Source organism: Pseudopodoces humilis, chromosome 29, assembly GCF_049639895.1.
Source record: "Pseudopodoces humilis isolate 2021_Gansu_Grassland_sample_001 chromosome 29, ASM4963989v1, whole genome shotgun sequence".
NCBI classification, from domain to species: Eukaryota; Metazoa; Chordata; class Aves; order Passeriformes; family Paridae; genus Pseudopodoces; species Pseudopodoces humilis.
Window position 1 is genome coordinate 1,455,121 of NC_142228.1, and position 14,117 is coordinate 1,469,237.

A 14,117-nucleotide genomic window follows, 5' to 3' on the forward strand; every position below is an offset into this window, starting at 1 on the left:
AAAAAAATAGATGTGATTCATGCACAGCCCTTCAAAGTTTCAGCTGTTATTGATCTCCACAGATAATTTCTGCCAACAGCATCTGCAAATTCCCCAAATTCCTCTCCAGCCCCAGCCATTCCACAGGATAATTATTTTTATTTCATCCAGAACCTCAGATTTGACTCATAAATCATGGATTTTTAGGGAATGTGAGCCATCTTTTGGCACAAAGTCCTTCATGGTTGTGACAGCCCACAAAATTTTGGATATTATTTCATTAATGCCATGGATTATTTCCAGGAAAATAAGAGAGAGCCCTGTGATAGGAGCTGCACTTGGATTTAGGTGGAAATAGGGAATAAGAATGGTAAAATTGAGTTATTTGAACAAAAGCCACCAGGTTGGAGAGGGATGGGAGCAAGATGGGATGGTGGGAGGTGTCCCTGCCCATGGGAATGGGATTTAAGGTCCTTCCAACCCAAACTATTCCAGGATTTTGGGATTAACAGGAATTCCAAATGCAAAGTCAGCTAAAAATCCCCAGTTTACCTGGGGGAGCAGAACCTGGGCCAGCACCAAGGAAGGAGCTAAAAACACCCAAAGGAGGAGCCAAAAGTATCCCAAATGAGGAACTAAAAAATCCCAAATCAGGAGCTGAAAACCCCCAAATGAGGAACTAAAAAATCCCAAATCAGGAGCTGAAAACCCCCAAATGAGGAACTAAAAAATCCCAAATCAGGAGCTGAAAACCCCCAAATGAGGAGCTAAAAAATCCCAAATCAGGAGCTGAAAACTCCCAAAGAAGGAGGGAAAAACTCAACTCCCAAATGAGCAAGAAGCTCCCAAAGGAGGAGCTAAAAACTGCCAAGGAAGGAGCTAAAAACTCCTAAAGGAAGAATTAAAAACTCCTAAATGAAGAATTAAAAACTCCTAAATGAAGAATTAAAAACTCCAAAAGGAAGAATTAAAAACTCCAAAAGGAAGAATTAAAAACTCCAAAAGGAAGAATTAAAAACTCCAAAAGGAAGAATTAAAAACTCCCAAAGAAGGAACTGAAAAGTCTCAAATAAAGAATTAAAAATTCCAAAGGGAAGAACTAAAAATTCCAAAATGAAGAATTAAAAATTCCAAAAGGAAGAATTAAAAACTCCAAAAGAAGGAACTGAAAAGTTCCAAATAAAGAATTAAAAATGCCAAAGGGAAGAACTAAAAATTCCAAAATGAAGAATTAAAAACTCCAAAAGAATTAAAAACTCCAAAAGGAAGAATTAAAAACTCCCAAAGAAGGAACTGAAAAGTCTCAAATAAAGAATTAAAAATTCCAAAGGGAAGAACTAAAAATTCCAAAATGAAGAATTAAAACCTCCAAAATGAAGAATTAAAAACTCCAAAAGAGGAACCAAAAACTCTCAAGAAAGAAACCAAAAACTCCCCAAAAAAGGAACCAAAAACCCCCCAAAAGAAGAACCAAAATCTCTTTTGGGAGTTTTTATTTGCTGCTTTTTTTTTTTTTTTTTTTTTTTTTAAATTTGTGACCCCAAAACCAACTCGGGAATTTTCCCCACCCCCTCCTGGCACAGCAGGAGGAACTCCCAGCGTTCCCCAGGATTTCAGCATTCCCAAAGGGATTATCCAGGGAATTCCAGCCTTTCCCAAGCCCCACCTCCGAGGCCTCGATGGCCAGGTCCATCTCCTCGTCGCAGACGTTGGACCAGAACTCGATGCCCTGCAGAGCCACCTCGTCTATGTCGCTTTTCATCGCCTCGATTGTGATCTGCAGGGTCAAAAAATGGGGGGAAAAAATGAGATTTTAGGGTTTTATCCCTCCTGGAATTCATCCCCGTGTGTGGGAAGTCAGAAAGAGTTGCTGGGTTGTGGGGAATTCAAGTTATGGTGTTTTAAAATTCAAAATAATCTGGGTTTTTTTTCCTGTTTTATCATCTCAAAGCTTCGGGGGGTTTGAGGTTTTTTTTTTGTCCCATCTGGAATCTCAAAGCTGATGGGGTTTTTAGGGATTTTGCTGGGATTGAGATTCCCAGGGAAATTAAGGAAAATCAGGAATGGAAGTTTTTAAAAGAGATAGACAGATAAATAAAAATGGAAAATATAGATAGAAATTGAAAGAGATTACAGAAATAAATATCACAAATATCAATATAAATATGGGGAAATCAGAGAGATAAATAGGAGGAATATAAATACAAATGTGGGTAATCAGAAAAATAAATATCAATACAAACACAAGGAGATCAGCCAAAAATATGAGAAATATAAATACAAATGGGGGGAAATCAGAAATAAACCTGAGAAACAGGAGAACAAATGGGGAGAAATAAATGTGAGAACTATAAATACAAATAGAGGAAAATCAGATAAATAAATATCAATACAAATAGAGGGAGATCAGATAAATAAATTTCAATAAAAACACAGGGAAATAAACCAAAAATATGAGAAATATAAATATAAATGGGGGGAAATCAGAGAAATAAATGTGAGAAATATAAATACAAATGAATATGAGAAATCTAAACAAAAATGGGTAGAAATCAGAGAAATAAACCTGAGAAATAGGAATAAAAAATAGAAATAAAAAGAGATGGAACTCAGAAAAAATTAGTAAAAAGATAAATGATAATATGCATATTTATATGTATATTATATTTATATTATATCATTTTATTATTATATATTATACATTTACATTATATTATTATATTATATTCCGTTATATATTTATATATGAATATGTATGAATATATTATATTCATATTATATATTTATTATATCTACAAATAAAAATATAATAAAAATATAAAAAATATTAATAAAAAGAATAAAAATATGATAAATATAAACACAAATGGGAAGAAATCAGAGAAATAAACCAGAGAAATAGGAATAAAAAATAGAAATAAAAAGAGATGGACATCAGAAAAAAATTAGTATTAGTAAAAAGATAAATGATAATACGTATACTTATATGTATATTATACCTATATTTATATCATTATATTATTATATTTACATTATATTATTATATGATATTATATTCCATTATATATTTATATATGAATATGTATGAATATATTATATTCATATTATATATTTATTATATTTAAAAATATAAAATAAAAATATAATAAAAATATAAAAAATATTAATAAAAAGAATAAAAATATGAGAAATTTAAACAGAAATGGGAGGAAATCATAGAAATAGAAGTGAGAATGAGTAAAAGAATGAAATAAAAAGCACTCACAGCAAAGAGGGCAGGCCCCATGTACGTCTCCATGTATTGGTAATAAAGGGACATTATCTTCACCAGGTTCTGTAAGGCAGCCACTCGTACCTGGGACAGAGAAAAATGCCCAATTTCACCCCATTTCCTTATTTTTCATGTTTTTTTTTGGGAGGAGGAGATTCCCCAGGAAGGGAATTTTGAATTTACTCACCCTCGTGTCTGGACACTGTGTGGCTTCACAGACTACTTGCATAATAAAGTGCCTTTCAGACTGAAAAAAAGAGAAATAAAAAAACATTGGAAGGGGTTTAAAAAAGAATTGAAGCTTTTGAAGTCTTCCCAGGGAGGGGGAATTAAGGAACATAAAAATTAAAATGTAAATAAAGATATAAATAAACAGATAAAACAGAAATTAAAACATAAAGTTAAATAAAAATATAAATAAACAGATAAAATATAGATAAAAATGAAATGGAAAAACCATGAAACATAAATATAAATGTAAAATAAATTTAAAATATAAAATGTAAATTAATTTTAAAAATAAAAAGAAGATATAAAATATAAATATTGAAATTAGAATGCAATTTAAAATAATAAAATAAAATAGAATAGAATGGAATAAAATAGAATGGAATAAAATAGAATGGAATAAAATAGAATGGAATAAAATAGAATGGAATAAAATAGAATGGAATAGAATGGAATAAAATAGAATGGAATAAAATAGAATGGAATAAAATAGAATGGAATAAAATAGAATGGAATAAAATAGAATGGAATAAAATAGAATGGAATAAAATAGAATGGAATAAAATAGAATGGAATAAAATAGAATGGAATAAAATAGAATGGAATAAAATAGAATGGAATAAAATAGAATGGAATAAAATAGAATGGAATAAAATAGAATGGAATAAAATAGAATGGAATAAAATAGAATAAAAAATTATAAAAAAATTCAGAAATGAAAATAAAATGAAAATAAAATGAAAATAAGATGAAAATAAAATTAAGTAAAATAAAATAAAAATAAAATAAATATAAAATAAATATAAAATAAAAACTAAAAAAAAAAAATTAAATAAAGTAAAATAAAGTAAAATAAAATAAAGTAAAATAAAATAAAGTAAAATAAAATAAAATAAAATAAAATAAAATAAAATAAAATAAAATAAAATAAAATAAAATAAAATCCATGAATTTGGCTGTTGCCTCATCCAGGGCCTCCTGTTGGGAAGATTTTTGCTCCCCCAGGGATTTTCAGAGGCAAAGTTTGAATTTGGGTTGGGGCCAGAGCGGCTGAATGGGAAGTGCTGATCCCAGCTGGGATCCTGTTCCCTGTCCCAGGAGCATCCAATGGGATCAGCTCTGGGATCAGGGGTCACTTGTAGGGAAAAGGGGGAGGAAAAAAAAGGGGGGAGGAAAAAAAAGGGGGGAGGAAAAAAAAGGGGGGGAGGAAAAAAAAGGGGGGAGGAAAAAAAAGGGGGGAGGAAAAGAAAGGGGGGAGGAAAAAAAAGGGGGGAGGAAAAAAAAGGGGGAGGAAAAAAAAGGGGGAGGAAGAAAAAGGGGGGAGGAAAAAAAAGGGGGGAGGAAAAAAAAGGGGGGAGGAAAAAAAAGGGGGGAGGAAAAAAAAAGGGGGGAGGAAAAAAAAGGGGGGAGGAAAAAAAAGGGGGGAGGAAAAAAAAAGGGGGGAGGAAAAAAAAAGGGGGGAGGAAAAAAAAGGGGGGAGGAAAAAAAAGGGGGGAGGAAAAAAAAAGGGGGGAGGAAAAAAAAGGGGGGAGGAAAAAAAAAGGGGGGAGGAAAAAAAAGGGGGGAGGAAAAAAAGGGGGGAGAAAAAAAAGGGGGGAGAAGGGGAGTGGAAAAAGAGAAAAAAGGGAGGAAAAAAGAAGAAAAAAGGTGGGGGAAAAGGGGGAGGGAAAAAAATCAGGAAAGGAGGGAAAAGAAGGGGAAAAGAGGAAAAAAGAAGTGGAAAAAAAAAGGGAGGGGGGGAAATTTGGATGCTGAGAAAGCCCCCCAAGATCATAAAAATCTTCTGGAAATCAGGGAATTTTCAAGGTCAGGAAAGGCCTTGGAGACCATAAAAAGGGAATAAAATGGAAAAAAAAAGTCACTGCTCCCCCCCTGCCCTGAAGATCCCAAAGATCTGAATCCAAGTCTCAGTTTCCACAGGATTTATCCATCAAAACTCAGCGTGGTGCATGAATCCTCATCACTGACCGTGGATTCAGCAGAAATCCCATTTTTTTGGGGGGATTTTGGGAATTCTTTTTCCCAGTTTTCTCCCCCCATCTCTCACCTCTTTGTCAAAGTTTGCTTTGGTGAATTCCAAAGAATTCAGGAGTGCGTTGGTAGCTGCAAGCTTCACATTGTTGCTGGGCTCCTCCTTTCTCATTCCCTGGATTATGGCAGTCAGGATTTCATTGGATTTGTCCTGGAGCTGCTCTGGATCCTGGGGGAAAAAAAAATATATATATATATATTAAAAAAAAAAATTTGATAAAGTTATTTATGATTTCAACAGATTTTTCCATGTTTTCAAGCAGCAGAAGTTACAGATAAAAGGGATTTATTTTTATTTTTTTTTTGGTCAGAATCTAGAAATAAAAGTTTTAGGATAGGCCAGGAAAGTTTTAGGATAAAGCAGGAAATCATGGGAAATCCAAGGAATTCCTGCAGCTCCTGGGATGGGAAGGAGAAGCCTGAACTGAGCACAAATCCCCCAGAAATCCAAGTGAAAAATGCCAAATAAATCCCACTGGATCAAACATGAACCAACAAATGCCAGGATGTGAATTCATTCATAAAAAGTTTAAAAAAAAAAATGCTGATTTCCAAATAATTTATGGATTGGGCAGAGAATGTGAAATATTCCCTCACAGAGCAAAATATTCCCACGAAAAGTAAAACATTTTAATCACAAAGTGAAATATTCCCTCAAGAAGTGAAACAATCCCATAAAAGTGAAATATTTTACTCAAAAAGTGAAATATTCCCTCAAAAAGTGAAACATTTTAATCAAGAAGTGAAATATTCCCACAGAAAGTGAAATATTCCCACAAAAAGTGAAATATTCCCACAAAAAGTGAAATATTCCCACAAAAAGTGAAACATTTTACTTAAAAAGTGGAATGTTTTACTCAGAAAGTGAAATATTCCAACAAAAAGTGAAATATTCCCTCAAAAAGTGAAACATTCCCATAAAAAGTGAAATATTTTACTCAAAAAGTGAAACATTCTAATCAAAAAGTGAACTATTCCCTCAAAAAGTGAAATATTCCCTCAAAAAGTGAAACATTTTAATGAAAAAGTGAAATATTCCCTCAAAAAGTGAAACATTTTAATCAAGAAGTGAAATATTCCCACAAAAAGTGAAACATTCCCATAAAAAAGTGAAATATTTTACTCAAAAAGTGAAATATCCCCTCAAAAAGTGAAATATTCCCTCAAAAAGTGAAATATCCCCTCAAAAAGTGAAATATTCCCTCAAAAAGCGAAATATTCCCACAAAAAGTGAAATATTCCCTCAAAAAGTGAAATATTCCCACAAAAAGTGAAATATTTTACTCAAAAAGTGAAATATCCCCTCAAAAAATGGAATATTCCCACAAAAAGTGAAATATTCCCTCAAAAAGCGAAATATTCCCTCAAAAAGTGAAACATTCCCATAAAAAGTGAAATATTTTACTCAAAAAGTGAAATATTTTACTCAAAAAGTGAAATATTCCCTCAAAAAGTGAAATATTTTACTCAAAAAGTGAAATATCCCCTCAAAAAATGGAATATTCCCACAAAAAGTGAAATATTCCCTCAAAAAGCGAAATATTCCCTCAAAAAGTGAAACATTCCCATAAAAAGTGAAATATTTTACTCAAAAAGTGAAATATTCCCTCAAAAAGTGAAATATTTTACTCAAAAAGTGAAATATCCCCTCAAAAAATGGAATATTCCCACAAAAAGTGAAATATTCCCTCAAAAAGCGAAATATTCCCTCAAAAAGTGAAACATTCCCATAAAAAGTGAAATATTTTACTCAAAAAGTGAAATGTTTTACTCAAAAAGTGAAATATTCCCTCAAAAAGTGAAATATTCCCACAAAAAGTGAAACATTCCCATAAAAAGTGAAATATTTTACTCAAAAAGTGAAATATTCCCACAAAAAGCGAAATATTCCCTCAAAAAGTGAAACATTCCCATAAAAAGTGAAATATTTTACTCAAAAAGTGAAATATTCCCACAAAAAGCGAAATATTCCCTCAAAAAGTGAAACATTCCCATAAAAAGTGAAATATTTTACTCAAAAAGTGAAATATTCCCACAAAAAGTGAAATATTCCCTCAAAAAGTGAAACATTCCCATAAAAAGTGAAATATTTTACTCAAAAAGTGAAATATTCCCTCAAAAAGTGAAATATCCCCTCAAAAAGTGAAATATTCCCACAAAAAGTGAAATATTCCCTCAAAAAGTGAAACATTCCCATAAAAAGTGAAATATTTTACTCAAAAAGTGAAATGTTTTACTCAAAAAGTGAAATATTCCCTCAAAAAGTGAAATATTCCCTCAAAAAGCGAAATATTCCCGCATCCCAAATTCCCGATCCAGGCACGGAAGGGCTCCCCTGGCCAGGAAGGGACCCCAGGCTGATTCCAGCTTTTATCTGGGATGTGGAATCCGAGCTGAACTTTTCCTTTTCCTCCAAATTCCCTTTGGAATGGTGACCTGGATTTGTGGTGGGAAAGGAGGTCAGGACTTCCAGGAACCGGCCTGGAGCTGCCTGCAGGATGGAAAAGCGGGAAGAACCGGGAGGGATCCAACAGGAGTGAGGTCAGGAATCCCCTCCAGAAATCCTGGAAATCAGGGAATTCCATCCAGAAATCCTGGAAATCAGGGAATTCCATCCAGAAATCCTGGAAATCAGGGAATTCCATCCAGAAATCCTGGAAATCAGGGAATCCCCTCCAGAAATCCTGGAAATCAGGGAATCCCCTCCAGGAGCACAGAAATCCTGGAAATCAGAGATTCCTTAAGATCAGGAAAGCCCTCCACGATCATAAAAGACTCCTGGAAATCTGGGAATCCTCTCCACGATCATAAAAGACTCCTGGAAATCTGGGAATCCTCTCCAGGATCATAAAAGTCTCCTGAAAATCAGGAATTCCTTAAGGTCAGGAATCCCCTCCAGGATCAAAAAGTCTCCTGGAAATCAGGGAATCCCCTCCAGGATAATAAAAGACTCCTGGAAATCAGGAATTAAGGCCAGGAAAGCCCTCCAGGATCATTAAAGTCTCCTGGAAATGAGGGAATCTCCTCCAGGAACATAAAAGCCTCATGGAAATCAGGGAATTCCCTCCAGGATCATAAAAGCCTCAGTGAAATCAGGGAATCCTCAAGGTCAGGAAAACCCTCCAGGATCATCAAAGTTTCCAGGGAATCCTTCAGGTCAGGAAAAACCTTCCAGGATTGTAGAAGTCTCTCAGAAATCAAGACATTCCCTCCAGGATCGTAAAAAACTATTTCCTTGTGGAAATCAGGGAAAAACCCCAAATCCAACCCAAAATCCAGCCTCAAAATCCAACCCCAAAAAGCCCAATAGAAAGAATCCAAGATAAAAATCCAACCCTGAAGATGCAACCCCAAAAATCCAACCAAAACCCCAACCCAATAAACCCAACCCCAAAAAATTCAACTTAAAAACCCCAATCCAAAATCCAACCCAAAGAACTCAACTCAAAGCCCAACTCAACAAGCCAAATCCAACCCTAAACCAAACAAATCCAAAAAAACTCCAACCTACAACCCCCAACCCAAAATCCAACCCAAAATCCAACCAACAGACCCAAAATCCAATACCAAAAAGCCCAGCTGGAAGTACTCAACTCTAAACCCAACCCAACAAATCCAAAAATTTCAACCCAAAAACATCAAAAGAACCCCAAAAGAACCCAAAGAATCCAAGTCAAAACCCAACCCTAAAAACCCAACAAACCCAAAATTGAACCAGAAGTCCAACCCAAAGAACTCAACCCTAAACCCAACCCAACAAATCCAAAAGATTTCAACCCTAAAAAGGACCCAAAGAATCCAAGCCAAAACCCAACCCTAAAAACCCAAATCTAAAAATCTTTAACCCAAAAACCTCAGAAGAACCCAAAAAGGACCCAAAGAACCCAAACCCAACCCAACAAACCCAAAATTGAACCAGAAGTCCAACCCAAAGAACTCAACCCTAAACCCAACCCAACAAATCCAAAAAACTTCAACCCAAAAACCTCAAAAGAACCCAAAAAGGACCCCAAGAACCCAAACCCAACCCAACAAACCCAAAATCGAACCAAAAGTCCAACCCAAAGATCTCAACCCTAAACCCAACCCAACAAATCCAGATGATTTCAACCCTAAAAAGGACCCAAAGAATCCAAGCCAAAACCCAACCCAACTAACCCAAAATTGAACCAGAAGTCCAACCCAAAGACCACAACCCTAAACCCAACCCAACAAATCCAAAAAACTTCAACCCAGAAACCTGAAAAGAACCCAAAAAGGACCCAAAGAACCCAAACCCAACCCTCCCCTCCCCGGCACAGCCCCCAGCCCATCCCAAGCCCTTCCACGCGTCCGGGAACCCCGGGAACCCTCCCCGAGCGGCCCCGGAGCCCGAAGCCGAAGCACTCACGATGTCCTGGCAGATGTAACCGATGGCCTCGAGCGTGGACTCCTTCATGTGCTCGGTGCTGTGCTGGTTGGTGACGTTGGCCACCAGCTGCGGGATCAGCTCCGGCCACTGGTTCATGGGGATCTCGGCGCAGGCGATGCCGGCCACGCACTGCGACGCCGAGCTGGGCCGGTACGTCTCCGTGCCCAGGGTCTGCAGCACCTGTGGTTCCACCAGGGAATGGGGTCAGGGAGTGCACAAACGCCCCTCAAACCCAAAATCCCTCATTTCTTCCCTGAAATCGTTTGGTTTGTTCTGGAGAAATGGTGGTGGGGATGGGCGGAGTCCGGCTCGGTTGAAATTGAATCTAAAGTCTGACTCAAAGGATTCAACCCTAAACCAAACAAATCCAGAAAATCTTCAACCCAAAGAATCCAAACCAAAACCCAACAAACCCAAAACTGAACAGAAATTCCAACTCCAAGAACTCAACCCTAAACCAAACAAATCCAAAAAACTTCAACCCAAAATCCTCAACCCAAAGAATCCAAACCAAAACCCAACAAACACAAAACTGAACCGAAATTCCAACTCAAAGAACTTGGCTCTAAACCAAATCCAAAAAACTTCAACCCAAAATCCTCAAGCCAAAGAATCCAGGCCAAAACCAAACAAACCCAAAATTGAACCAAAATTCCAACTCAAAAAACTCGACTCTAAACCAAACAAATCCAAAAATTTCAACCCAAAAAATCCAAGCCAAAACCCAACCCCAAAAACCCAAAAAATCCAAAATTTAACCAAAATTCCAACTCCAAAAACTCAACCCTAAACCAAATAAATCCAAAAAACTTCAATCCAAAATCCTCAACCCAAAGAATCCAAACCAAAACCCAGCCCTAAAAACCTGAAATCGCTCGGTTTGTTCTGGAAAAACAGTGGTGGGGTAAAGGGAAATGGCGAAAATTGAATAAATTTGGCTTAAATCCATCCCAAAAGGTGAATTTTTTACGCCAAAATCGTCTGGGTAATTTTGTTGTGCGTTGGGGATGGATCAGGAGGAATTTTGCTGGTGGGTTTTGGGAATTTTTCCTTAAAAAACAGAGGGAGGTGCGACGCCTTTTTCAGCTTTTCCTGTTATACACCAATAAAATTTTCTTTTAAAAATAGAGGGATTTGCATTTTTCCATCATTTTTAGTTATGCACCAATAACTTTTTCTAAAAAATGGAGGTGCAGGGGATGATTTTTTTTTCAGCATTCCCACTTATACACCAATAATTTCTTTTAAAAAAATAAAGTGAGATTTTTTTTTTTGATCATTTCCACTTGAACATAAATATTTTCTGTAAAAAATACAGCCAGGGATTCGCATTTTTCCAGAATTTTTGGTTCAACAATAAAACTTTCTTTAAAAAAGAAAGATTTTTCATTTTTGCAGCGTTTCCAGTTACACACCTTCATTTTTCACTTTTCCACCTAAATGTTGTATTTTTGATGTTGAAAACAGCAACAAATTGTTCAATTTCAGTGCAAAAGGACAACTCCTGATCCTGGGTCCCTGGAATGTCCAAGTCCTGCTTGGATTGAGCTTGGAGCACGCAGAAAAGGTGGGAAAAGATGGAATTTAAGGTTCTCCCAACCCAAATCATTCTGGGATTATAGAGAGAGATTCTATTAACACACAAGAAATAAATATAAAGCTCTCAGCCCGGCTGAATCGGTCACTGAATCGCTGCACAAATCCCAGCACCATTTTTTGCTCCCATCAGCCAAAAAACAACAACAAAAAAAGCAACAAAAAAACCACTGAGCCACCACTTCTGTCCCTGCAGGCTCTGAATTCCAACAGGCACAGGGCAAAAAGAGTTAAAAACACCAATTTTTCCCAAGTTTTCTATCTGGAACTTGCAATTTTTACCCCCTCATTTTCCACTCTTAAAATTTCCTGGGTCTCGTGTGAACGTTGTTCAGACTCAGAGCGTCTCAAAGGTGTTGATGAGGGTTGGAGAGCACTTGGGGAAGCTCTTCTGAAGAAAGGGAAGAGAAATCTTCCTTAAAAAGCATTTCCTGCAGAAAAATCAATGCCCAGCCCAGCTGCAGGGGAAGCCAAGGAATCCTGGAGTGGTTTGGGTGGGAAGAGATCCTAAATCCCATCCAGTGCCACGGGCAGGAACATTTCCCACCATCCCAGGCTGCTTCAAACCCCGTCCAGCCTGGCCTTGGACACTTCCAGGGATCCTGGGACTTCCCTGGGAAATCCCTGCAGCGTTTTTACAGCCTCCTGCTAAAAACTTCTTCCTTTTAGCTCATCTAAATCAATTCTCTTCCGCTTTGAAACCATCCTCCCCTGTCCTGCCGCAGCCTTCCGGCAATCCCGGAATATCCTGAGCTGGAAGGGACCCTCAGGGATCATCCGGCCCTGCAGGACACCCCAAAACCCCACCCTGGCCATCCCTGGACAAACATTCCTTCAGCTTTGGAAAGCTTGGGATCACCACCGTTCCATGGAGAGCTCCACCACCCTCTGAGGAAAAACCCCAAAATCCAACTCAAAATCCAACCCAACCCATAATATCAACAAACCCAACCCAAAACTCCTGGACTTCCAAGAGTTTTGGGATCACCACCATTCCATGGGGAATCAGCTCCAGTGCCCGATCACCCTCTGGGGAAAAAACCCAAAATCAACCCAAAATCCACCCAAAATCCACCCAAAATCCCCATCCCAAAACTCCTGGAGCTCTGAGAGCTCTGGGACCACGAGTCCTCCACAGGGAGCTGCTCCAGCGCCCAAAAACCCAACCCAACAAATCCAACCCAAAACTCCCGCGGCTCCGGCAGCTTTGGGATCGCCACCATCCCACAGGGAGCTGTCCCAGCACTCAACCAACCCCTGGGGGAAGATCTTTGTCCCAATTGCACCTCAAAACCCCTCCAGATGGAACCAACTCCCAGAACCGAGCACCCAGAGCCCGGGAGCAGCTACGGGAAAACTTTTTAGGTGGAAAACCACGGACGACGTTCTTCAGCGACCCCTCCCGAGGCAGAAACGAGGGGAAAACGAGGCAAAACCCACAAAAACCCCGCGGACTTACGAAGTTCTTGACCTCCCTGCGGGCGTTGGCGTCGATGGCGAGCCATCTCTGCTGGTACTGGGCCTTGATGTCGGGATCCTTGGAGGTCAGCGAGTTCTTGATCTGCAGCCCGGCGGCCACGCGCGCGACCTGGCTGTTGCCGGGGTTTGCCAGCACTTTGGACAGTTCCACCAGGAAGGTCGGCTGGGGAGACAGCGGGGTCAGCCCCCAGGCACCCCACAAACCTCCCCCAGCCCCCCTAAAGCCACCCCCAGCCCGGATCTATCCCCAGATTACGGGTTAAGCTCCTCACGGGAAGTGCCGGAAGCTCCGGTGGCTCTGCCGGGCTGGGATTTTTTTAGAGCTGACACCGGAGCCCAGTTCCTGCTCCTGCCTGGCCTGAGAATTCCTTTAAATAAATGGATTTATGGGGGAAAAAAAAAATAAAGAAATGGATTTTCTGGGTGGGAATTCAGCCTGGACGTGAGGAACTCCCTGTTTGTTGTTTTGGTGATTCCACAGCTGAATTGGGATTGGTAAAACGTGGAATCTCTGATCTGTGACATTCCGAACTCTCTGCTGATCAAAATGATGATTAACACCCCCAAAATTATAATTAAACCCCCAAAATGATAATTAACCCCCCCCAAAATGATAATTAACCCCCCAAAATTATGATTAACTCCCCCCAAAAAACCACCTGAGTGCACACGCAACCCCCTGATGTTGCTGCCACTTCCTTGTGAAAACCTTTTGTTTTTAAATCTTTTCTTCTTTGAAATCTTTTCTTAATTTCTTTACATTTCAGAGGTTCCCCTGAAGTCTCAGCAGAGAGGTTTTATTTTTTTCCTGAATATTTTTCCTCAAAAGCTTTTTGCCTTCCCAGGGAGCAGTGGGAGCAGATGCCTCGCTTTCCAAACCTTTTTACACCAACTAGAAACGTGATTTTCCAAAAAATCTTCAACCTTTTTACAATAAACCCATTTCGAGATTCTCTTAAGAAATCTCAAAATACATTTAAAAAAAAACAACAAACTTAATCTTAAATAACAAAGATTTTTTTTTGAGCACTGAACATCCATTTTTAAAACTAACCAAACATTAAAAAGTTCAACAAACAACTCCAGTGCTTTGGTCTCCATGTTTTCAATGCCCAAACCTAA

The 14,117-nt window shown here is 38.1% G+C and overlaps 1 protein-coding gene across 3 annotated transcripts in view; it reads right to left on the bottom strand.

Annotated features, from left to right (window-relative positions):
• Positions 1-14,117, bottom strand: part of KPNB1 (karyopherin subunit beta 1) — a 34,996-nt gene that overhangs the window by 18,237 nt on the left and 2,642 nt on the right. Inside the window, exons 1-6 of one of the 3 annotated variants that reach the window (XM_014262286.2) lie at positions 12,976-13,107; positions 9,900-10,100; positions 5,526-5,678; positions 3,438-3,497; positions 3,245-3,334; positions 1,646-1,756 (exon numbers count right to left, since the gene is read on the bottom strand). In XM_014262286.2, the coding sequence (XP_014117761.2) occupies positions 1,646-1,756; positions 3,245-3,334; positions 3,438-3,497; positions 5,526-5,678; positions 9,900-10,016 (531 nt within the window). In that variant the 5' untranslated portion in view covers positions 10,017-10,100; positions 12,976-13,107. Of the gene's footprint in view, positions 1-1,645; positions 1,757-3,244; positions 3,335-3,437; positions 3,498-5,525; positions 5,679-9,899; positions 10,101-12,975; positions 13,159-14,117 lie in introns of those variants that run through there. The other 2 variants (XM_088068049.1, XM_005533799.2) reach the window with 2 other exon arrangements.